General features: G+C 36.4%; 3 protein-coding genes across 8 annotated transcripts in view; 1 reads left to right on the forward strand and 2 right to left on the reverse strand.

Moving 5' to 3' along the window:
* shi (dynamin-1 shibire) overlaps positions 1 to 13,694 on the reverse strand; it is a 74,303-nt gene extending 60,609 nt beyond the window's left edge. For all 6 annotated transcript variants that reach the window (XM_089643493.1, XM_089643494.1, XM_089643492.1 and 3 more), the window contains exons 1-2: positions 13,423 to 13,694; positions 10,268 to 10,341 (exon numbers count right to left, since the gene is read on the reverse strand). In XM_089643493.1, coding sequence (XP_089499619.1) covers positions 10,268 to 10,341; positions 13,423 to 13,586 — 238 coding nt within the window. In that variant the 5' untranslated portion in view covers positions 13,587 to 13,694. The remainder of the gene's footprint in view (positions 1 to 10,267; positions 10,342 to 13,422) is intronic.
* Positions 13,695 to 14,469: 775 nt separating this feature from the next.
* Positions 14,470 to 16,596, forward strand: LOC149414656 (uncharacterized). The gene is made up of 2 exons (XM_089643447.1): positions 14,470 to 15,084; positions 16,119 to 16,596. Exons 1-2 carry the CDS (start codon positions 14,512 to 14,514, stop codon positions 16,263 to 16,265), a joined length of 720 nt encoding a protein of 239 aa, XP_089499573.1. The 5' UTR covers positions 14,470 to 14,511; the 3' UTR covers positions 16,266 to 16,596.
* Positions 16,597 to 22,784: 6,188 nt separating this feature from the next.
* Positions 22,785 to 26,304, reverse strand: part of LOC149414657 (uncharacterized) — a 48,758-nt gene continuing 45,238 nt past the window's right edge. The window contains exon 19 of the mRNA XM_089643321.1: positions 22,785 to 25,553. Within this exon, the coding sequence (XP_089499447.1) occupies positions 25,366 to 25,553 (188 nt within the window). The 3' untranslated portion in view covers positions 22,785 to 25,365. The remainder of the gene's footprint in view (positions 25,554 to 26,304) is intronic.

The following is a 26,304-nucleotide window of genomic DNA, read 5'->3' on the forward strand; positions in this document are numbered from 1 at the left end:
CACTTTGCCTCTGTCCTCGCTTTATCAACAATAATCAAAACTCGAAAAGTAGTCAACCGATATCGCTGAAAATTTCATACTTTGTTCTTATTAGTGTCAGGAGTGTTTAGAGAGTGGTTTGAACGGTAGAATAAGTCGGGGACGCCTGAGGAATACTTAGCGCAATATCTCCGCACCAGGATGAGGTACAGAGTCGAATTAAAGTCGATGTAATGTAGTTTTTTAAGAGTAACATTGTGGTACACAGTAGTTAATGGTGGAAGAAGTCGGAGATGCCCGAGAAAGACATAAGCAATATACAATTATTATTCCGTCATCCCAAAAAGAAAAAAATCAAATAAACTTTGAAATTCAGATAATGGTTGTTTGAACATCAAACATAGACTCAACAGAAAAAGTTTTCTTTGTACAAATATAATGGCCGACCTATTCCTATTCCAACATTTAAAAAAATATACAGTTTACATAATACCTATATAAGAGTTGAAGATACTCTCAGTATCGCCCTGGTGAAAGACCACCAGTCAGAATAGACACGTTGCTTGAAATGGCTTGAAATCTGAATTGGTTGATCGGATCCGAATACCCAGGGACTTCCCAACCTTCCTCTTCCCATCTCCTTCTCTTCCCCACCATTCAGCCTCACAACGTACCCCAATTAGGGATGCCACAGTCCTACCGACTCGGAGAGTGGGGGGCAGTTGGGACTCGTGTGTTGTTTTCACGCAAAATAAAATTTTTAAAAAATGTGCCTCTCTCAGAGTAGAAAAATATTCACTGGTCGTTTATCAGTTATGTATCATAGATTACACAAAAGTTTGTCTTTTGTAAACAAACACAGCTGTTAAAGTGTGTAGCTGGCGATTTTTTAATCTTCAGTTAATATTGTATTTGTTTAAAACCAATATAGCGAAAGCGCTTATTTAAAATTCAAATATAACACAGAAAATCTGCTTGTACTACGTTAAAGTAAAACATCTGACAAATTATCAATGAAATCTACACAGCTTTTTTCTGTTTCGAATTTCTAAATGCATAATTTTCAACTCAACACTGTCATTTCTCTCACGAGCTGTGAAATAAAATTATTTAAAAGCACAAAATGAAGAAAAGATGCCAAATAATTTGTTTTATATTTTTCGAAATTGTTACACATTTGGTAGACCTGAAATTTTAAATAATAAAACAATGATGGGGATAAATATTGAGATATTAAAACAACAATTTGCAACTCAAAACAGCGTATTATCGTAAAGAATGTTTTTAATTTCAAAAAAGTTACAAATCGTTCTTTTGTAATTTGCATTAAAAGTGGAATAAAACAAGAAATATTCTAGCCAATTGTCCTAACTGCAATAGCAGTCAAGTTTTATTTTAAGCCAGTAAATCAAGCGTTAAAGTCAAAAACATAAATCAAATAATAAATGTTTATAGCTTTTATTGATAGTTTTAATGTTCAATCACAACTATAAAGCAGCAAATCTTTTTGAATGATGCGGGAAACCTCTCAAAATGTGAGCTTCGGCATAGTGAAATTTCGCACACCTGGAATTTCTAGGTAGTTAACACGTTCCCGGACGAGCATGCTATAGCATTCGCATTGGATAGTTTAATTATGTCGCGGATGCTATAGCATTCGAAGTTTATTGAGTTTTTTTGTCAGATATGCTTGAGCAGTTGCTTTATCCTTATAAAATATAGGTAGTCTATTTCTTACTGTCACTGCTGACATAACCACAGATGGCTTACTGTCAAATGAGACCTTTTCTGCACACAAAGATAAAACAGTGTTTACCCTTTCCCCTACAGCTCGCCCGGCGTACCCCGTGTGGTGGCGTATGCTATAGCATGCGTCAAATGTATTGAGATACGTCTGCTAGAGCATTCGCGTCGCACTTGATGGTGTTGGTTGGTACGTATCATGACGGAAATGCTAGAGCAATCGCAAAAATCTAATACAAAAAAATAGTGCCAAAGTAGGGTGACTCACTGCCCGTGAACGTGTTAAGGCGATGCCATACGTAGTAATGCAAAATCATGTGTTTTTGGTTTGAAAATTTGGTCGCCTAGAAATGTTTCAGGTGCTTTAATTAAATTCTGCGAGTAGAATACATCTTGGCCTTTTAAATAATCGAGTATTTTTTAGATAAGTCTTTTTATAAGCCCAGAAAAAAATAATGTATAAGGCCTATGAAAACTGCTTTAAAGTTCAAAATCTCCTACTTACGAACCCATTTTCGGTTGTGATTTTAATTTATAGTGTGGCAAATTAAGTTATTTATAAAATGATCGACAAAAAATTAATATTTATGCCTGAACATCCACAAAATAAAATAAAAGGCACTTTTTGGCCATGTTTTTTTCTTGCATAAATCAAAACAGGCGGATGGTGTTAAGCGAGAATTTAAACCTTATCGCCATCTACGTAAGGGTTGTTATTAATAGCGGCTCAATTTAAAATATTACACGACGTAGTGCATCGCCTTAAAGATGATTCGCTGTCGAGGGGAAAGCTCTCGACTGCACAAATCTGGAAGTCGTGGATTCAAATCGGGGCATGCGAAAATTCGCAATTAATTAATTAGAACCATTTGTGGCACATTCCAGATTGGAAGATACTCTCATAGACCACCATTCAGAATTGAAAATTTACTTGAAATAGCTTTAACCATGTTTAGTGACCAAATCTAAATAGTCAGGTACTTCCCTACCTTCATTTTACCCATCTCCTTCCCCTCCCCACTACTTTCAGCCATAAGTCATAAATAGGAATCAAAAATAATGTCAGTAGTTAAATTTTTTAATGCACTTGTTCAACGCACAAGAATAATCATTACATTATTAATTCCAGACTAGCAAAAAAACATAGGAAAAACCTTCTGTAACTAAAGTCGACATCATCAAAGACAAAAAAGACGTTACATCACCATCAATTATTTATTATTGTGTGCTCAAAAGGACATTTCATATAGAAATCACATTAAACAGTACATCAGTAATAGAAAACCGATATGCAATAACATTCTTGATTTCTTTTCTGTAAATGTATTAGCCCTCGGAATGCCAATGAAAACATGTGCGGATTTGCTAGGAACGGATTTTACGGTATTTTGAGCCTTAAAAAATTCTCATAGCATACTAAAATAAATTTTATTCGCTCGGCAAGGAAATAATGTATCTTAATATTATTCTAGCTTGTCGTTTTGTCACTTGCAAACATTGGTTTTTTATCTGTGAAAAAGCGGGTCGAAAATTTCGCATTGTATTTATTTACAGGAAAGCATACTTGGAGCAGGTGGATGAGTTTGTGTATTTAGGAAGCATGTTTACGAGAGATGGGAAGGCTGACAGAGATATTGAAGTAAATGCAGGTAACTCCATTAATGGAGGACTGAACTCAGTTGACGCGAACAAAAAATTGTCCAAAGAAGCGAAGTTAGCAGTCCACAATGGAGTGCTGGTACCTACCCTGATGTATGGAAGTGAGGCATGGAACTGGCAAAGAAAGGATGAAAGTAGATTGAATGCTGTTGAAATGAGATCCTTGAGGCGTATGTGTGGTAAAACTATGTACGATCGCGCGAGGAATGTGGAGATCCGGAAAGAGTTCAAGGCTGATGTAAGCGTAATGAGTAAGATCAAGAAAGGGACGCTTAGATGGTTTGGGCATGTAGAGCGAATGAGCGAAGAAAGGAGTGTAAGGAGAATATACGATGCAAATGTGAATGGTAGCAGAAGTCGGGGACGCCCGAGGAAGACATGGCATGATCAAGTGAATCAGATACTCGAGTCGGGCCATGTCAAGAGTCAGAAGAATAGAAGAGTATGTATGAGACGATGTATGAATGTGAATGAGGCAAGGAGTGTGTGCCAAGACCGAGTTGTTTGGCGGTCCGTCCTCTCTGCCTACCCCTGCGGAGAAACGGCGTGATGGTTAGTCAGTTAGTTAGTTACAGGAAAGCCTCATATGACTTGTTTTCATTGTGAAGAATGCTTATTTAGCAGGAAAATAAAGTAAAAATCAAGAATCTTTTCGTATTTCTTCATTATATCATATTTAACATTAGAGAGTGGGATAAAAAACATTTCTCTGACTTTAAGTAAGTATCCTGAGGAAATTACTTAGGATAGATAATTTTTTACAAATATATATTTTCCTCTGCATTTTTTTTTATTTTTATGAATACCGTATAAGAGTCCCAACTGCTCCGTCTGGAGGTGACAGTGGGATATAGGCATCCCCAATTTGGGTATGTTGTGAGGCTGAAGGTGGTGGAGAATGGAAGGAGATGGGGAAGAGAAAGGTGGGGAAGTACCTGACTATTTAGATCTGGTCATCAAGCACGGCTAAAGCCATTTCAAGCAGCGTTTCGATTCTAGATGGCAGCTTTTCACCAGGGTGATACTGAGAATATCTACCGTCTGTTATACCAACTCTTGACATGCCCTGCCAAAAGTTTACGATTCACTTAATCGTATGCCTCAGTTTGGCTAATGGTGATATAAAAATTTGTTGTATTTAATTGAAAGACGATCAGCGCCAATTTGAATTTTTTACATTCGAACGATCCCTGTTTAACGCCGATTCTCTGCTCAAAAGCTGAAACGGGCCGAGAATTACCATTTTATTCAATCAACGGGGATTATTCAAATGTCGAAAAATTCAAATCGGCACTCATCGTTAATCGAAAGGTGACCAAGTTTGAAAAAAGTTAATCTGTAAGAATAGGAGAAAAACTGTTAAAACTATTTATTGAAACATTGTAAACACAATCGCATTTATTTATTATAAATGAAATAATAATTTTTTCTCAAGTAAATGTGATCTTATCTGTAATTTAATCTGTCTCTTCTGTAATTTCACACTCAATTTTACGCAAATTTCACATTACATAATCATTTTAATTTTGAAATTGTATACTGGCAAATATGCATTTGTTTTATTGCTCTGGGACTTGAACTCAGAACCTCCAGATACAAAACCAAGTGCGTTTACCACTAAGCCACAAGCATAATCGTTAGAGCAAAAAAAACTTAAATTACAACAACAACAAAAAATGTCTTATTATTTTGTGTTAACATTGATAAGGTCATAATAATTAGTTACGGTCCGGAGAGATAATTGTGAATAGAGAATGGAAGAATTTAAGACAATCTTACTTAAATTTATCCTTTTTATTAGCGGAAATTATTAATTATCATCTCGCACCCGTGAAAAAATATAGAAATTATCAATGAAAAATTTTCGCCGCACCTCGCGAAATTATTTAATGTATAAAAAATATAGAAATTATCAATGAAAAATTTTCGCCGCACCTCTGGAAATTATTTAATGTATTCATTAGCCAATGGCTTGCTAGAAATGTAACATCTTTCATATAATGTTGCCAATGTTCCGCTGTGTCGGGAAGAAGGCTTAGATGCTTGGGGTGCCGGATACATGGTCAAATACCCAACGACAAATCTGGTGAACTTTATTAAAAGGACTGGGCTACTGTTGAAGGAGTAAGGTGAAACGTGAGAGATAGCGTAATGATACATGCAATTTTAAAATCAACATTGTGTCTGGACGGTATGCAAGGGCAGAGCGCGGGTGGTGGAAATTAGTAGCTCAGTTCTTGGAAACTCTGCCGTGATGGAGAGTTTCACGGGTGTGCAGCGTGAGTGTCGTGTGAAGAATTTTTATAAAAATTGCGATTCTTGCACTGTTAGTTCTGACCGGTACACAACAATATTACAAGAATTTTTTTGAAGCCTACTACAGTATGACAAGGTTCCGACAAGACGGAGCGACACGCCATATGTCGAATGTGTCAGTGGCACTAGTAAACAAGATTTTTGTAGGAAAACTCATATCGCGTGTCGAATCCAACTACAACTGCCCAGTTGAAGTCCAATATTCGGGCAGAAATAGCCTAAGTATTAACTCCGTAGTAAGCGTTCAAAAGAAGATGTTTTGAAAGGGAGATATATAATTACGAATGTTAGAGGGAGTGCACTAATATTAAAAACTTTTAATATTAAAAAAAACTTTATTAAAATAGAGCAAAAGTCTCTTGACAAATGCTTAAAGGTGGAAACACATTATTAAAACCCGACGCGACCCGATGAAACGCGATGCGTGTTGAGTCGAATCAAATGTATTGTTTTCTTATGACCAGAAACACACTATGAACATCCGACATGGCGTCGCGTCGGATGTTCATAGTGTGTTTCTGGTCATAAGAAAACAATACATTTGATTCGACTCAACACGCATCGCGTTTCATCGGGTCGCGTCGGGTTTTAATAATGTGTTTCGACCTTAAAGCAGCTATTATTTTTAATTGATAAACTAATGTTTATAAGACAAAAATACTTCAACAACAAATGAAGATATAATATGTCTCAACGCCATCTAGTGAGAAATTTAGCACTAACAAAGCCTTTCCTACAAAAATAAAGTTGGTTGATTACTGTTGGAAAAAATATAATAAGCAGTAATTATTGATTGAGGTACTAATACATTTTGAATCATTTGGCGTGTTGGAAATAAGCCGACTTAGTTCAGTGGTTTCAGAGCACCTGACCGGACATCAGAAGGTTTGGGTTCAATTCCCGTTGGCGGCATTTATTTTTACTCGGGAGATATTTTCAATTTGTATTGATATCTCAGGCGACTAATTATTGCTTATATTTGTTAGCCTAAAGCAGCATTTAAAAAACTGTGTGAATTTTTTCATATCCATAACACATTAAATAACAGCAAAAAAATGTGTTCATAATAATTTTCGGAGCATACTTTGCGATTTTTTATTCTATCAAGGGAATTTCATATAGTTACTTTTTAGGCCCAGCAAATGTACAGGGTTTTCCAATAAGGGGTGTTATTTTGAATAGCCCGCTATTTTGGTAGATGTTACTTTTGAAACTGTCATTTTAACAGCTTCAAAACACATTTGACAAGTAGAAACTCCGCCATTAATAAAAATGGAACGATACACGCTTCAACAACTCATTGAAATTATTAAAATTCACTTGAGAGAATCAAATGCAAATCATCTTGAGTGATGAGGCCCATTTCCACCTCGGTGGCTTCGTCAACAAGCAAAATTGTCGCATCTGGGGCTCGGAAAACCCAAGAGTTATTGTTGAAAAGCCTCTCTATCCTCAACGTGTGACAGTTTGGTGCGTTTTATGGTCCGGCGGAGTCATTGGACCTTACTTTTTCGAAAATGAGGCTGGAGCAACAGTTACGGTGAATGGATTGCGCTATCGAGAGATGATTAATGATTTTTTATGGCCGGAATTGGATGGTATTGATCTGGACAACGTTTACATTCAACAATACGGCGCTACGTGCCACACAAGCAACGAAACCATTGATCTTTTACGATTGAATATCAAAATAACACCTCTTATTGGAAAACCCTGTAGTTACTTTTTAGGCTCGGCAAATGTACAGAGATTATCTTAAAAAAATGATTTTAATTTTTTTTAGAGCTTAAAACTCAAAGTGTTCAAGGGAAATATGTCATAAATTGATAGAAATTCGGAATCTGGGGTCTTAATATGTAACTTTCAAATCCACCCAACTTTCTGACCCACCCTATAGCGGTATCTGGACAGTGATGTGTGGTTCTCTATCCTCCCTGCCTGCCTCTACCCTTCCGTGCTATAGAATAAGTAAGAAAATGCTTTTGAATATCTGTTTCTTGGTATTCAATGTCAATAAACTTAAGGTCGACAGAGCGACGCAGCTGAACGAGCAACTTGCTTACAAAGGCGTGACGTGGTTCCTGTACTCAAATTTACTACTGATTATTGGCTGCATTTGATCAGATGACCAAATTCCTCAGACAGTCCGCACAACGCATGTGGGCCATTCCCAATAAGCAAATAAATAACTAACCCCTCTGACAAATTTTTTCCTTTTTGGGACCAGCTCATACGGTCTCGTACAACAGGGTTGTGTCTCTCTTACTTTCATGGTTAGAAACATGATCTGAACGGTGTTAGAAAAAGAAAACACCACGCTTTATATTCAAATCTAGAAATTAATCACAGAAGTATTAAAATGTACACCTCTATGAAAACAAAGGTTCCGACCTCAATTCTTGAAACTTTGTGAATTTTTTATTGATTATTTTTACAAGAAGTGAAAAAAAATAAGGTGACAATAATGTTTATAATACATTATTTGTTTATTGAAATGAGGGTTTTTTGATCAGATATTTTAATTCAGTGTTTAGACAAAAAATAAACTTTTTATGTTTGCATTTAAAATTTTAATATTAAAAAATTATATGTTAATTTTATACTGGCTGTACCCCGCCACGCGTTGCTGTGGCTCAGTCTTTCTGTGCAGATAGAGAAACAATGTTGCTTTTACGTCCAACAGATGGTGGAAAAAGGTACAAAAAAAAAACATGCGTATTCGAACGCAACGTCATGTCAAAATTTAAACCAATCTTTGAAGAACTTTTGGAAATATAAGATTTTGAAGAAACGTACATTAAATACATTTTTAGTTTTCTGAAAGTGTTGTTTGCTTTATTGCAAAGTGGAAATATACAAAAACTTTCCCGCCTTCTGACAGCGTCTTTAAGAAATATACTCTCAATACGCCCGATGCCCTTAACTAATGATTTTAAGTTAAAATCAATGAATTTAAATTTAAATTAATGTATGAGTAAGTAATAGGTATGTGTAATTGACTGTTAATACAAAGAAGTTTTGAAAAATTATGTGAAAGTATTTTTGAAATATGTCACGCTAAGAAATTTAATAAGTTAATTTTATATGTTAGAAAGGAATCATGAAAGATGTCTAAATGTAGTAATTTTTCATAGTGGGTGTAAGTTGTGATTGCGCGAGTAATTACTGAGTTGTTTGCTGCATTAGTATTGTTGGCTTCAATATGAAAAAGTGTAGTGTGCCTGGTACGCCTCGTTGGAGCATTTAAACCAATGACGGATAGCAATTCGGTACATTCTATTTTATTATTTCGGGACTATCTATTTTATACTGACAATGTGCGTCTTTTTTGTAAAGTTAACATATTATTTGTAGTTTTGTATTTCTTGAGTAAATGTTTCGAAAATTTATTCTGTATACCTTATATTGAAGATTCCATATTGTGGAAGCATACTCCAGTGGACTACTGACCAATGAACAAAACAACATTTCTAGAGTCTTAGCACTTTTGAAAACTTTGCATATTCTTAATAAGAAACCTAGCACCAGTAGAATTTTGATATAATGTGTTCGATGTGCTTATCGAAAATTAATTTGCTATCTGAGTAAACACCTAGATCTTTACACGTAGACATAGGTTGTGAAGGTTTGTTGTTCAAGTTGATTTAAGTGGATAGATGATTTTGTTTCTATTTCTAGACAACGTAATCGAGTGACACTTAGATATGTTTAAGGACAATAAATTTGATTCATAGTATGCGCACAAATTATCAAGATTGCTTTGCAATTCCATACAATCGGGTAAACACTGTATAGCTTTATAGATTTTCATGTCATCCGCATAAAAAATGAAGTAACTATTTTTAAAGTATATATAAATGTCAATTATATAAATATTAAATAAGAGTGGTCCAAGATGCGACCCCTGGGGCACACCTGAGACGATTTGCATTAAGCAAGATGCAAAACCATTGACGACCGTGATTTGGTGCCGATTACGATCAGTATGATGCGATCCATCTATAGAGGTCACCGTAATAATATAATATTACTATTCTATTATTATATGAACTTACTTTCATTTATTTAGGCGTAAATAAATAAATAATTATAATTTTTGAGTCCGGTGATAAAAAGAAAGTTATCTTTTTGAAGTGCATATTATCATCAAGATTGTAGATCTTTTGATGGTGTTGATTTTAATCATTTTATTAATTTACTAGCTGTAGCTCAGTCGGTCTGTGCAGATAGAAAAACAATTGTGCGTGTTGCTTTTACATCCAACATATGGTGCTGTTTTTTTTTTTTTTTTAAAGACACAGATGACATCTATATAGTATAGGTATATAGAAACACACGCATATTCGAATGCAACGTTGTGTCAATATTTCAAAGCAAGCGGTGAAGAAATTTTGGAGATTTAAGATTTTGAACAAACGAACATTTACATTTTTAGTTAATGACTTCTGGCAGTAAGGTGATGATATGTGATATAATACGTATTCGATAGCCGCGTAGATCAGATTAATGGAGGATGCTGGAGGAACAGACAAGCACGTATAAGGATAGATAGATAGATGTTTCGACTTACCGGCAGTGTTGTGGATAAGTTGTAGAATAAGAGGGCGTCGGGTGACAATGCCAGAACCTCGGGGTAAGAAATCCCTGAAAAATAAAAATACATTAAAATCTGGTAAAAAAAATACATTAATTAATTACTCAAAGCTTTTTTTTTACATTAGCTCCATAAGGAGGCTCTGAGAAAAAGAATCGGAACGGAAGAAGAGGAAGTTCTGCGAAGGAAAAATGTATGAGGGGTGGGTAGGAATCTGTGTGTCAGTGTGTCCAGGAGAGACAGACGTATGAATCCATCCCACTGCTGTGCAATGCGACTTCAAGGCGATGGGTCAATAAAGTCTGGTTGGAGAAGTCAGAGGTCTCCCCCAACTAGTCTTTCCGATCCGGCCTACCAAGCAGTAGGTTGGTAAATGCATCCATCGCCAAGACCTAGATTTACCTCACCCTATGAACCCGGGCACTCCTGCTAAGTCACCAAACGTAATTAACCGCTTGGGTGACCTATGGCAAGGGCACTGGTTATCCAATAAATGATATCTAGGTCGGTTGTACCCATACCAAGCTCTCAAATTTAAGTGCTAGAGCAGACCGATGAAAAATCATGGGATGGTCTGAATTGACAAATCATTTCCAATTTTGAAATCAACAATCAAATTAACATTATTTTATAGGTAGGTACTTTATTGCTTCGATTCTTTTGTTTAAATTTAACTTCTTCACCAATTTTGAAAATGGCACTTAATTTCAAAACAAATTAGAGTTCGTTGAACCAGAGTTACACGGACAGACTCACAATCGAAATCATGATACTGTTGGTAAGTTTCTTGCGTAACTTTGCAAATAAAAGTTGTATACTTATTTGGAAGTACGAGTGCAGTTAGCTCAAAAGTTAGGATAATATATCGAGATTGCAGTCTACAGAGCACAGACAGGTTATGCTGAAGGAAAATGTCATTGATCCCTTCAGCACAGTTGCGAAACACGCCAAACACTTTCGCAGAATAATTAGTTGTTTTTTATGATTCCTTGGTGTACTCGACAGCTCGGCTGCGGAGTGATTTGCGGCTTACCACTTTGTAGAGTATTTTCAAGAGCAAGGTTTGCTTCTTCTTTTCTTTTAAAAGACCCTCCATAAAGCATCCCCAAAGATGACAGAAATAAAAATAAAAAAAATGAAAATTCTAACTCTATTTGTTCACCTTAATAAAAATAAATAAATAATGGTGATTAATAGCCCAAATACACCAATTGTAAATAATTAAAGAATGAAAAATTTCAATGCGTAACGAGCCCGGGGCTGATTTTAAAACGCATTGTTAAATTTCAACGTCAATTAATTTGCAGTGATATATAACACAAACTATTTATTAACTAGTACAAACCTAATCTAACCTAGTAGGTTATAATGCCAAGGAAGTTTTGCATAACAGCCAGACAGACAGAAAGACAGTGTCAGTGGAGACATAAAATCAATAAGAACCAAAATTATACTGAAAAAAATTATATAATAAAACTGAAATATATCAATGTACCTTTGGTCTACCATTTTTCATACACAATTCAAAAATTTTCATAAATAGCTTTTGTCAATTTGTTTCTGTCAGACAAACGAAAATTATTATGTCACATCAGACATCAGGATTGAAAAATTTAACTCCATTTTATCTTCATTCCCACGACTTATTATAAAATTATTCCATTCATTTTTCATACTTAACCCTTCCCCTATGGGACGGGTAAAATGTATTAAATATCTCAAACACAAATTTAATATTGAAAATTAAATTTAAATAACTTTTATTTTGGAATTTTCATGGACACTAACGAAATGCGTTCAAAATGTCTAAAAACTAGCTCTATACACTGCGCACTGCAGAACACCTCAAGGTAGTCACTATTTCACTGTACTGCTAATGTAGCCAGCCGCACAATAGGGGTTAAACAGCCATTGAAAATTTGGTAAACAAACAGAAGAGAGGGACAGTTTAAAATTATTGTTCAGTTGGCGACCATTGTTATTGATGTGAAAGTTGTTTTCTTCTCTCATTAATTTATGATCCTAAAATAGGTTCTTAGTTTGGGTTTAATTAAAAAAAGAAAAACTATTTTAATTTTATTATGACAAAACATGGCGTGAAGAAAAGACGTCAAATTATCTGTTTTTTTTAAAGAAATAGCTATTAAAATGGAATATTACCATTTCCGGAAACTGAAAATTTTACTTCTCATTATTATCTAACTAATAAAAGTGTTTTTAAAATAAAATGCGCATATTAAGCATGTCCCTATTTTCTGTATATTTACCCACAATTCAAATATTTTTTATACATAGCCTATTCAAATTGTATGCGTAAGAAAAACTAAAATTATTATGTCACTTCAGGATTGAAGATTATACAACTCAATTTTATCTGCATTCTCACAATAACCCATTATGAAAATATTCCACTTATTTTGCTTACAACAGCCATTGAAAATTTTATTAATGTTGTTTTCAAATAAAATACTATAATATATTTCTTTATCTTTGCAGAATTATAATTATATGTTAACAAAATTGCCTCGAATTTCAATAGAAAAATGATACACTCCTTACTTTGTTAGGGGGAGTTGTCATAACAAATGAAAAAACGAGTAATGTAAAGATTCAAGGATTACTTTCAATGATTCTATGTTTTAAATAACAAATATTTCCAACTGAATTAATCGGTATAATGATTGCACTGTTTAATGTGTAAATTGCACAATTGGAGAAATTGCGTTATTGCGACAAGTCGGATATTTGCAATAATAATTAAAAACAATGCTCCTCTTCGTTTCTAATTAAATGAGGAAACGTCATGTAGGTATACAGATTGACTCATTCATAGTGGTACTTACTTGGTAGATTACTTAACTAAGAAAAACATGGGTGGAAACCTGGATTATCTGATGACTTAATTACTTTTCTATCAACTTATGTCAATGAGAAGAATTAAAATGGGAAAATCATCCTCATAAACAATGGCAGAGGTTTGGTCAAACTGTCAAAGTCATCTGTCATGCGTCATTTATGTCGCGAATATACCAATTTTAAAGTAAATAGAAATATATCGCAAGTCTGTGGGGCTTGGAATACGGATAAAACATAAAATATTACTTGTAAACATTAATGTATTGACATTTTACCTTCCGACGAAATTTTCCAAAACGGAGCTCTTGCCCGCTGACTGACCGCCCACCACAGCAATTTGTGGCAAATCCAGTTGCATGTGGACACCCAATTGAGTAAAAGCATCTTGCAACTTATTCACGATTGGAATAAGTTGCTCCATGCCCGTATTCCCGGCCATTTTGCACCGGGTTTTATGAAAAACGTTTGACGAGAATCCGACCCGATATCCTTTTGGACGTTTACCGATTTTCAATATGGTGGAGATACAACAGCGCAGGCGCCCGGTTTCTTTAGGAGTGTCAATTCGAACAGTACCTACGTCTCTTTCTCTCCGCGCAGAGACTTTATCACGCCAAACCGCTCAAAATAAATCATTTTGCTATTATTTATTCTTCTTAAATTTATTCTAATTTTTATATTCGTGTCGGGGCTTGTTTAATTTTTATATTCGAGGGACTGGACACAATATTAATCATTGTTTTGAATCGAACATCTTGTGCGAAGGCGAAAATCAATACGGGCAGCCTTGCGCATTTGGAATATAGGGCAACTAATTGAAATTTTCACGTAAAGGACAAACGGCTATCATAAAGTGAATCTACTTTATTGATCAATCTCTCATTTCAAAATAGTACCATTAAAAACTGATTTTCAAACTACATACAACTTTAATTCGTTATTCTATTGTTATAGATTTAAATATGAATGCGCAGGTTTATAAAATAACAAGGAGTGTTTAATTAAATCAAAATAAATTTCACTTAATCGAAACTTTATAAAATTAGCAACAGTTTATTGAAAAGCGTAGAATCCCACAATTAACTCAAAGTGTAAACAAAATGCTCGTCTCAATTTTTATACCCCGGAAGGGATGGCATAAATAAATCCATCTATTGAAAATACTTCATGAATTATCGAAGCGATGTACCCCCAATCGCATGAAATAGGTTTTTGAACAAATTATTTACACACGTAGATACTTGAGTTAAAAACAAAAATATATTTATCATATGGCAACATTTTACATCTGTCAATTTTATTTCTAACTGAAATTTGTTTGAAATATCTTTTTGTTTTGTAATCAATACTTTAAAATTTTCAAGATGTGCGACCCTAAACTGTTCCCGCTTATATCATCGGTAGTTTCAGGAATGCCGGAGCTCTGCAACCCTCTCGCATTTTCGGACGAAGTAACCTCGAGACAAAATGAATATCGTAAAGTTAGATCAGAAATAGTAGGCTTGCATGAAGACAGCAAGAACGCCGATGCTTGCTCGACCTACAGATATGTTGCCGATGATATGCTGACTAATATAACAGACGGTAGATTTGAAGATTTCCTGAAATCTAAGCCGAAAATTATTGATATGACTGAAGCGCAAATGGCCCAAACAAGAGCGACACATAAAACCATTATTATTGCAAATCTTGAAACATTAAAGGCAAATGCAAAACCAATGCCTCTAGACAACGGATATTCAGAGAGTTTGGCCAAAGTTACGAAACAAAGTTCTGAGAAAACCTCCCGAGAAGCCTTGGAAAAGTGTCTTCAGTCCATGGAAGTATTTAAAGCTAATTTTGAAGCCGTCAGAGACGTGTCTCAAAGCAAGACGAGGGATTTGGATTTCGAAAGCAAAATGCAAAAAATTATTACGAATATAGCTGATTTTAAAAAGGTATGAGTAACATAGATTCTGTAACTATACATTTGAAATAAAAATAAATAGATTGTTTTCCAAAACTTGTCTCAGGTGACTAGCCCAAAATTTCCCTCTTTAGTTGCTGATAGAATTGTATGAAATACAGGGACGGCCCTACGCGGCAGTTGGAGCAGTCAGCTCCGGGCATCGAATTGCCAAGGCGCTGATAATACCTATCTCATTAGCGACGAGTCGTTCGTGAACCAGCCGCACAATTCGGCCATCTCTTTTTGATGAGATGTATTCGGACGACTCCCGGTAAATCGTAGCACAGCTCAATTGAATGGTTACTCTTTTTTTATCAGGAGGCATTTTAGGAAAATAGCTCCATTAAAATTATCCAAGTAATTGTTATAACTTACTCAGAGACGTGAACAGCGTCTGACAGTCCGACGTCTGCCAACTACCTAGCATGTTATTTTTCTTGTGGAAAAAAGGCAGCGCACCACTGGAAACTGGGAACCAATCGGGGGAGCCGTATGGGCGAGCACTCTCATTGCTCATAAGCTCCGAGCTCACGGTTCGCATTCAATTGAGCTGCACATTCAATTGAGTCGACTCTGAGCAGTATGAAAATATTAAGCTGGTACCGTGGTTTCTGCCCTTCACATAATGGATCATGACCCATCGTTATAACAGAAATTATATTTCATAAAAACGGCGCTGTCCTAAAATACAAATCATTATTAATTAGAGTGATCATCTACCTAGACTTTGATTTTGACAAGGAGTGCCAAAATTTTACTCACCCTGGTGATATTATATAAAGCGGAGAAAGCAGTGTCTTGAGAATATTTGACACAAGCAATTGGCAGTCGCCTCAGGAAGAGATGGGATCTTGCCGAAAATCAGTATGATAGAAGAATATATACGAGAGGATGTATGCTTGTGGATGAAGCAAGGAGTGTGTGCTAAGAGTTGTGTAGTGGGTTATCCTCTTTGCCTACCCTTGTCTCATTCAATCAATTTCCGAATTGCCTCTATTGAACCAATGTGTATAAATGTTTCAGCTTATCGAAGCCAGGAAGACCATCCGGGAACTGAGTGACGAGAAGGAGCTAGAGAAGTCGCCCGTCCGAGCTCCATCTCACCTCACCGGGGTGATCTCCCAACTCCTGGAGGAAGTGGAAAGAGTTAACTATGTGAATGATGAATAGTAACTTAAGGAAAGCAGATTGTAAAATAGCATAGTTGCATCATTATTACGATAGTGTAATATCAAAATAGAGCAGAACTTGAAAGGAAATAGCATAGTTTGCTCAACCAGAGTTGAAGTGACCAAGACATGCTTATCATTGGTATATATGCATTTTCTCCAAAGTTTGTTTCGTTTCCCGGGTTTCTCTCAAACTCTCATTAAATAAAACTCCAGCTTCAACTAAAGACTCGGACTTTCAATGTGATAGTATCTTTATTAGCGGGCAGTTGGAATAATCTGAATAATAATCTACAATACTCTACAACTAAACGCCATCTATGGGTAACCTAATAGACTAATCTAGTTCCATCTAAGGGTGGGCTTATTTTTTTTTTTTTTTTTTTTTTTTTTACAGTATTACCGCACAAGAGTCCCAACTGCTCCCGTCTGGAGCCAGTGAGACTATGGCATCCCCAATTGGGGTATGTTGTGAGGCTGAGGGTATTGGGGAGGGGAGGGAGATGGGGAAGAGGAAGGTGGGGAAGTACCTGGCTATTCAGATCTGGTCACCAAACACGGCTAAAGCCATTTCAAGCAACGTTTCAATTCTGAATGGTGGTCTTACACCAGGGCGATACTGAGAGTATCTTCCACTCTGGAACGTGCCGCAAATATACTATATATTATTTTAAATGAATTAATTGTGAAATAACACAAATTAATCAAATAAAATTTTTTTTATTTGCGCACGCCGGGTTCGAACCCGCGACCTTCGGATCTGTAGTCGAAAGCGTATACCACTAGACCACGCCGGCCGTCAAATATATTTATAAACTAATATCAAGGATATTACAGTTTGTAGATGTTTTTATGCACTCCATTTCTGTTACTTTTATGCTTCACCAGATTACTAGGAGTCGGTTTTTGTTAGGCTGGGCCTAACTATGTACTCCTCATCTTTTTTTCTTCCACCATCATGTAGAATCACCTTCCGAAGTTTGTGGACTTTACCCCCCGAACACCCTGTATAAATGTATATAATTTTATAAGACAGCGCCCTTGAGGTAATTTTTCACGAAAACATATACTTAAATTAGCCAAATTTTTTTAAATTTTAACTCCACACAGGAGGCCCTGAAGAAAATAATTTCCCTCAGGGCCTATGTCATCTTTGGGGATGCTGTGTGGAGGGTCTTTTTGTGGAGAGGAAGGAGTGAACATGGGTCTTGAAGAGTCCCAAGTTGTAGGAGGGAGGAAACACAGAGGCCGGCAGTTCGTTCCACAGCCGAGCTGTTGAACCTAAGAACGAATCGTAGAAGCGACTCGTTCTCATGTGACAAATGTCAACCGTGTAAAAATGTTGGGCGCGCGTTTGGCGTGTATCCCGACTACGCACCGGTGCCGAAGGGATCAATGACGCTAGTTCCTCAGAGCATCTTCCATTGTAATACCGATAGAACAAGGACAGCATACCTACCTGACGCCTGTGCTCTAAAGATTGCAGTCCGTTTGTTAAGATTGGGGAATCTATCAAACGGACTGCCCGTTTTTGCACAGAGTCAAGGGTTTTTTTCAGGTATTTAGGGGCTCCGGACCAGAGATGGCTGCCAAATTCGACAGTAGGGCGCACTTGCGATTTGTACAGGGTCAGCAGTTGTGTACTATTAAAGTATCTGCGGGGCCTGTACAGTACGCCCAGCTTCTTATTATTAAATATTATTCCTATATAAAAATAATATGTAGTATATTTGCGGCACGTTCCACAGTGGAAGATACTCTCAGTTTTGCCCTGTTGTAATACCACCATTCAGAATTGAAATGGTTTTGACTGTGTTTGGTGACCAGATCTGAATAGCCACTTACTTCTCTACTTTCCTCCTCCTTCCCCTTCCCACTACCTTCAGTCTCACAACGTACCCCAATTGGGGGTTCCATAATCTCACTGGCTCTAGATGAGTGGTCTCCAAACTTTTTGTCACCGCGGACCGGTCAACTTCTGAAAATTTTACCACATCAGTCGTGTTCTGATTCGCGCGTACGTCTGTACGTAAAATTCTCATTTTTTCGAAACGCCTGGACTTCGGGATCCTCCTCCGCGTGATCCTAAACCAATATTCTTTAATAAAACACCGAAAATATTATCGAAATCCTTGAAAATTCAAAGAATTTATGGGGTTTTAAAAAAATAATGTTTTTTTGGTGGCATTTTACAAGCAACTGTATGAATTTTTTTGGCACTCAAACGGTTATCTATGTGATCAGACTGTACATTTAAATCGCATTGCCTTTATGCCGTGACTTTTGAGCGTTGGAGAGTGCTAAGTTTGAAAAATTCGACATTATTAATGTTGTTTAGTCCAAAACAATTTAAAAATTCGATTTTTGTATGAAGATTTTCAGGAAGTTTCAGATTTCCGTGCGGTGCACGGATTACCAGAAGATCTTCATACAAAAAACCAAATTTTCGAAAAAAAAAGAAGACGTTTTCGGATACAACTACATCAATAATGCCATTTTTTGTAGTATTAGCACTGTAGTACACCACTGCTACACATCTCATCTCGCCGACCAATAATACTTTTTACTGTTATTAAACATACTTCACATGATCATTCTTTGTGTAAACCTTGCTCAAATGAAGCATCCATATCTTAACTGATCATAAAGAACTCAAAATAATTATTTTGGGGCGATGTTTATATAAACGAAATGAAATATTACCGAGCTGATAAAACATTACATCAACGCCAGCTGGCCGTACCGAATGGAAGTTACGTCTATTTGCGTTTGAATTTTCACATTTGATCTATATTTATAATACAGCCCACAAACATTCGCTTATCTTGTGCCTTTTATATTTAATAAGATGCCAATGGATGTAAAAAATGAATCAACCTGCAACACTGAACTAAAAAAATGATTATAAATGAAATGCATAATTGTATAAATATACCTGTGAGTGTGTTTAGGTGTGTTGACTGGGTTACATAATATGTCTCTCTGTCTTTATATTGTATTTCTTTGTATTGTCACTTGAAATGTTATTCTTTGTTTATTTATTTTCTATATTGTGGCTTCTCGTTATATATGTGCTTTAGTTTTATAATGAATATTGTGAAATTGACCTGACAAACTTCTTTGGCAGTTTAGCGGGTGCTTCTAATGAAGAATAAAATAAATGTGATGTTAGGAATATAAGAAATAAAACTTTAATTATAGTTTACGGGGTATTCACCATCCTCTCGACGACCATCCATTTAATAAATAAACATTTGCAATAGATAGAAAATTCAGATAACTTATCGATACTATATATATCCGCTATTCATAGGTTCAAGTACCGAATAGTAAATCTGACTTTAAAAATATGTTATCCCATGGCTAATGCTTATCGAGAGGATGGTGAAATACCCCATAACTTCATAGTATTTTTTGAATTTGATGTAATTATTATGTACAGTGAATAAACATTAGCACACATAATTATAATTTTATTGATTATAATAATAATAAGACTTTATTCCAGAATGTATGCAGGGGTAGTGCAATGCAATACATTCCATAATAATATACATAATTAGAGTTAGAACAATAATAATAATAATATATATGTGATTCAGATAGGCACAAAAAAGCGGAATTTTAGTGAAAAAACATAATATAAACACAAAAATGAGTGAGCAGCCGTTTATGGAGGATATTTGCACATCTCCAGAGGGCCATCAGAGGGGACTCCATCCAGACAACCATGGCAGTGATGATTTTGTTACTTGATTGGCGTAGTCTGCGCCATAAGCTTCCCATGTGATGGCGGAGAAGCGCTCTGAAAGAATGTACTCGTCCTTCCAGGAACATTTCCGTGGCACTGCAGTATCTCGGTAGGCGGAATAGTTGGCGATAAGCATTATTGTAAGCGACTTTTAGTTTATGCCATTGGGATGCAGTGTAATCCACCCACAGTTCTGACGTGTATGGCGAAGTGCAAAATTCGTTGAAAAGTATCTTTTTCACGTTTATACTGCAAGAGTGAAAACGCCTTGACAGCATACCTGCTCTAGCGGATATCGCTCTTCTTTGCCTTTCCATATCCTCGATGTCTTTCAGGTCGTCTGTGATAATATGTCCCAGGTATTTGACGCTACGACTAACATCCATTTTCCTTCCATCTAGCCATACTGAAGGTGTTAGCATGTCTTCGTTTTTGCATTTGAAAACCATAACTATCGACTTGGACATATTATATACAAGGTTATGATTTTTTGCAAAATTTTCACAAAATTTACTTAACTTTACAAAATTCAAATGGGACGGAGATCTGCAATGTCAGGCGAGTGTCAGGGCCCTGTGCAGGCGCAACTGAAGCTGTCCGCACCGGGTGCCAACGTGCTGAACATACCTAACACAGCGCCCTTGAGGTTTTTACTAGCGCCAGGTGCCGTTCGGCTCGGGGCCGGCCCTGCATAAGTGAGAAAGAATAAGAGTGCCATCGGTTGTTACCAAATAATATGTAATACATTTCTACAAAATTGGAATTATTGTGAAAGAGTGATTCTAGCAAATTTTCAAAAAAATTTGTAACAAGCTGATCAATTAATTACATCAGTTGAGATGCAGCTTTCTGTTAAAAAAATATATTTATTGCAATCTTGAAGTTACTGAAGTTTAACTTAAAAATGTCTATCTCACAAGAAAGGCGGTTTAAGAGTATAGTCATGATCATTAGTCCTGTCTCTTGAGAAAATAAGAAGCCTGTGCTGCCTAGCCTAGCTCCACTCTACTATGCCATCAATATTTCGATTTGTAAACGAATGAAGTCCTCTTTCAGCATTATACTAGTACATAGTTTAGTATCGTCAGCAAATAACAAAGTTCACGAATCTTATATAAAGACCTATGTCAATTATAAACCTAGAAAATAATAGAGGTCCTAAATGAGACCCTTGTGGGACCCCAGAATTTGTGGGTTAAGCTTTTGAAGCAAACTGCCCCGTATTGTTCTCTGTAACACAGATAATAATGGAAGAACAAAAGCAGTCTGTGCGCAGAATCAAGGCTTTCACGCTTGTTTAGTAAGGTGAACTACTTTGTCAAATGCTTTCTTCAAAATATTTGAGACAATCCGCAAATACCATGCAGTTAAGTCATTGTAGACCTGCTGTCTCTAAACCCATGCTTGTTTTATAAGAGGTTCTCCTTTACTGTATAGTTTTTGAATAAGTTCAAATAATTTGGTCGGTACCGAAAGAACTGCCCCAGGTCCATCGTAGTTGGATACACATTGTTGTAATTCTTACCATCATTAATTAAGTGTTGCTTTCGGTAACCCGGCCCAGGCAAACCAATAAAACTGATTAGTTCAATAAAGATTTTCGACATTGGATCAATTTCACCCCAAATAAAGGTAAAATTGTGCTCATTTCGGGCATACAGATGAACCCAACACACTTTCATTGGTTTATCTTTTCAGCGTGTATTATACTTATCTTAACCCTTTCAGCCCCAGTGTTAATTCAAATTAACATGAACTTTGTGAAGTTTTTTACCGTAAGGGTAGCGATTTAGAAAAGCCATGTTTTCGTTTTCTTATAGTTTGTAGTCTTTTCTGTGGCGTCGTTTTTTTCCGCTCGGTTGAATTCCTTATTCCCGCCACAATAACGATAAATATTTTGACATCTGCTGATTGTGAGTTTCATGGAATTTTTGCCATCATTGATTACTTAATTTAAGGTGAGATATCAATATTTTATACTCGAATTACAAATATTTTAACGCATTAAGATGTGTTCTATAATAATAACATCAGTTCAATTCATTGATCACAGTCATTTCCCAGAATATTGAAAATGAATTTCAATGTTCATTCAAATTAACACTGGTAGTGAGGGACATGTTTTCGACTAGTATGGCGAATTTTTAAAGATTTATTATCCTAGATTATTTTTTTTTTTTTGAATGAATTTTAATTAAAATGTTATTTGTTTGTACCTTAGAGATTATCTCTACATTGTCAATGTGCATTTTTGACATGAAACAGTTATTTGTATTACTTTTGTGTTATGTTACTATTTAAAAAATACCCTCTGACGCCCAATGTTAATCCAAATTAACATAGAAAAATTTCTAAAAACAAAAAAAAATTAAATGCCAAAAATTTTCAAATAATTTTCTGAGGTATTATCAAGCATTACATATTTTATATGTGTGGAAACAATAATGAGGGTGTGAAAGGGTTAAGCCAATGGATTGCAATCTTTAGAGCAGAGCGTCAGGCGGAAAAGCTGTACTTATTCTACTGGTATTTCAATAAAAGATGCTCTGAGGAACTATCATCAATGATCCCTTCGGCACCCAACATTTATTTGTCCCATGAGAAAGAGCTGTTTTCACCCCTCCCTCTCCTATAAAAGACTCTCCACACAGCATCCCCCAAGATCATGGTTATAGAATGATGTAAAAAATACTTATCCATTTGCATCTTACTACAGCTGGTCCTTATGTAGTTCATCCATTATTCAAGTATTAAATAAAAATGCAGTAATTCGTATGATTCTTTGAAAAATTTAATTAGGCAATAAATGTAAACATTTTTCAAGGAGACTTCCCCCCTGTTAGCGAGGGGGACCACTCGAAATCTTACAACACTACCTACAGTATGAAATATCATTGGTGCCGTGCCGATGGTGACTCTGTGGGGCTGACGGGCTTACTATCAGCTATCAGGGCGTCTAACAGGAGTGCGCAACATAATAACAGGGAGTGTACAAGACTTACTTTAACCAGTGATTCCTGACATTATTTGGAGTAAAAAATGTAAATGAACTTTTGGTCTCCTGTGACTTTTTCAATGTTTTTTTTTTATTTCGACAAAAACATAGAAAACCAATAGGAATTGGACAGCTTGGGTCAATGTAAGGGGTTTGGCGGTTACTCGGATGAGTGATCAATGTCGACATGTGGAAGAAATATTTTCAAATTTGTTTTTGAAAAAGTCACCGGAGACAAAAATTTAATTTACCGCAAATAATGTCGGTAATCACTGGTTATAGTAAGTCAAATACGTCTCTTAACACCTGTATTGTGTACATCCAACTATGAATAAATAAATCAACCAAAGCTATGTATATATAGATGTGACTCACAACATACAAAAAGTGATGAACTGATCTTTTATTAACACTAGTTAAGTTATCATTACTAAAACCATAATATTTTCACAAGAGTTGAACTCTCGACGAGCGCATGACCAAATATAATTAGCAAGTGGTAACAGTTTATATAAAATACAATATATAAGTTGACTGCATAAAGTGTAGTGTGATGATATTGCCAACGTAAATCGGCTAATGATGAGGTGCTTTGGTTGCGATGGTATATTTGACACATTTAGACTGCAGTAGTCACCGTACAATAATAAAATATATATTTCTGATAGCAAACCTCCCAACGAGAGTGTGGCATTAGTTTTATAAAGACACAAACTAAACAAAACTAAACATTAAAACTAATCAGAAAGTATTATTGCCTTTAAAAAAATTAAGCACCAATGTAGAAATTATTTTACTATGTTTCTTAACACGTCACAAATACCTTACATGTTTACAATATTAATAAAGAGAACAAAACGATTATAGACTCGGGTTTTGTTTTTACATGAATTATAGAGTTCATTTTTTTTTTGGCAGGAAATAAATACAATAATAGAACATAACCTCATAATATAGACGACTCGATATCTTAAAATTTCATACTAAACGGGAATACATAAATCCAATATAGGATGCACTGCGCGGGTCAAATGTCCAGTGATACACTCCGGTTCGATACGAGAGGAGACGAGGCCGGCACTCCGATCTCACAACGTCATATACACTACTCGCTTAATGTTGGTAGCATCGCCACCGCACTCTTATCTTACTCGCTGCCAACAGACAAACAAACAAACTAACTAAACCCCCGCCGCCAAATATAATATACCAAGCCGGAATACACTTCCCAGATACAAGAGTAACAATGCTAGCAAAATGAAGCAAATCAAAGTTGGACGAGGCATTCCCCTTTCGCTACGGTCTTGTCCAAATACTACTACAGGGAGTATCCCTGTCCTAACAAACAAACACAAGCGTCAGAAGGTTAAAGTCCATACATATTCTCCCGCACTACTCCTCGCCGATATGTATCGCTTCCATCATGCGGTATGCTCGCCACTGCTTTGCACTGCCACAAGTCGTGACTGTGGACGCCACCAATCACTGCGGTCATGCAATGAGTCCTGTGAAAAGTGGTGCCACGAGTCAATGCCGTCATGCAATCGTGTCAGAAGTGATGACGGGGGTATTCCACAAGGCGATGCAATCCTGCCAGAAGTGGTGACAGCCGTGCCACTAGTCAATGCAACCCCGTCAGAAGTGACGACAGCCATGCCACGGGTCGATGCAATCCTGCTAAAAGTGGAGACTGCCATATTCCACAAGGCGATGCAATCCTGCCAGAAGTGGTGACAGCCGTGCCACGAGTCAATGCAACCCTGTCAGAAGTGACGACAGCCATGCCACGGGTCGATGCAATCCTGCTAAAAGTGGAGACTGCCATATTCCACAAAGCAAAATCCTGCCAGAAGTGACGACAGCCATGCCACAAGCTTGCACAGGGGGGTGCTTCTAGAGACTTCTGGTCTCTAAATTCATGTCAATCCTGCCCTGGGCAGTCATTATTATTTTATACATTTTTTTGTTAATAGATTAAATATGTTTAAGCCCGGCTCCTTGCGTTCTAACTTTACTCTTCTGCCGTAGTTCCACTTCCCAAATTATTTCCATCGTTAATCATCGAGTCCATTTTTCACATTAGGTCAAACGCGTCCTCTGCGCCAGACGGGTTTATAAACAAAACTTTCAACGTCTCTCAACGGGACGACACTCAAGACTTAAAAACAGAGAGATAGAAGAGACCATTGAACAACAGTAAAAACGAAAGTGGTAAAATCCCCCATTACGTTACTTCTTCTAAATGCCCGCAGAGTCTTTGAAATCCAACCACAGGATTGAGGTATCGCCGATTGAATTGACATACACTTTCTCTATCTGATTATATTGCACTTTCACGTAATCTTCTCTCTTGTCTTATTCCTTCTTGTCCCCTTGGTCAGGGGCGCTGGTGGGGGGCGCTGCAGTAGGTGGAGCGGGGGCGGAAGGGGCCCCCTCCCCCAGGGGCGCCGGGGCGGGGCTCTCAGGGCTCGGGGTGACGGCTTTCTGAGGCTCCGAGGAGCTCACATTGCTTGCCTGCTGATTGCCTGATGGAAGAGGAACGACTATAAAAGATATTTACGGGGTTAGGTTAGTTGGTTAGTATTAATATACATACATAATACATGGGTTAATTATTTGTTAGACATAATAAATAACAACTAATGATATATCAATTGAAATCAAGATACACATACTAAGAGAATTCAATTAATTCGACTCATCAGACTCGGTTACAATCTTCAGATATGTTTCAGTCGGCAATTCCTATCAAAGAATACGGATCAGTTGGTATGAAATTCCAAAATTGTGTTACACCTACAATTCATGCATGCTACAATAAAAATTCTAAATTAAAAAAAGAGTATAGGGGATGACACAAGGCCTGTAATGTCAACAGGGTATTTTCGGTTTAATTAAAAAAAATAATAATTTACAATAATGAAGTCATTTTTATGTTGATGATAGAATTTAAAATATGCCATTTTCAATTTGCCGCCAAAGCGATATTGGTGACAGCCATCTTACCAGACATTGGCGTGTTCTACGTCATAATGACGTTGTAGCCAGTTGGAATCGTTTCGGAATGTGCGGTTTTTCAAATCAATAATCGTGAATGAAAATATAAATAAATTACAAATTTTAGTACAATGATCAGAATCAGAAAAATAAACTTCCACACATTTTTAACGGTACTCATAGGTTGTGACAATACCCCATTGTGTATATTTATTTATTTAGACATACACAGTACATTTTATTACAAGTGATAAGGTAGGTATAGAAATTTAGGCTGGGATGAAAACAGTTATTAAT

Source organism: Hesperophylax consimilis, chromosome 19 (genome assembly GCF_061612785.1).
Source record: "Hesperophylax consimilis isolate HC1 chromosome 19, BYU_Hcon_1.0, whole genome shotgun sequence".
Taxonomy (NCBI): Eukaryota; Metazoa; Arthropoda; class Insecta; order Trichoptera; family Limnephilidae; genus Hesperophylax; species Hesperophylax consimilis.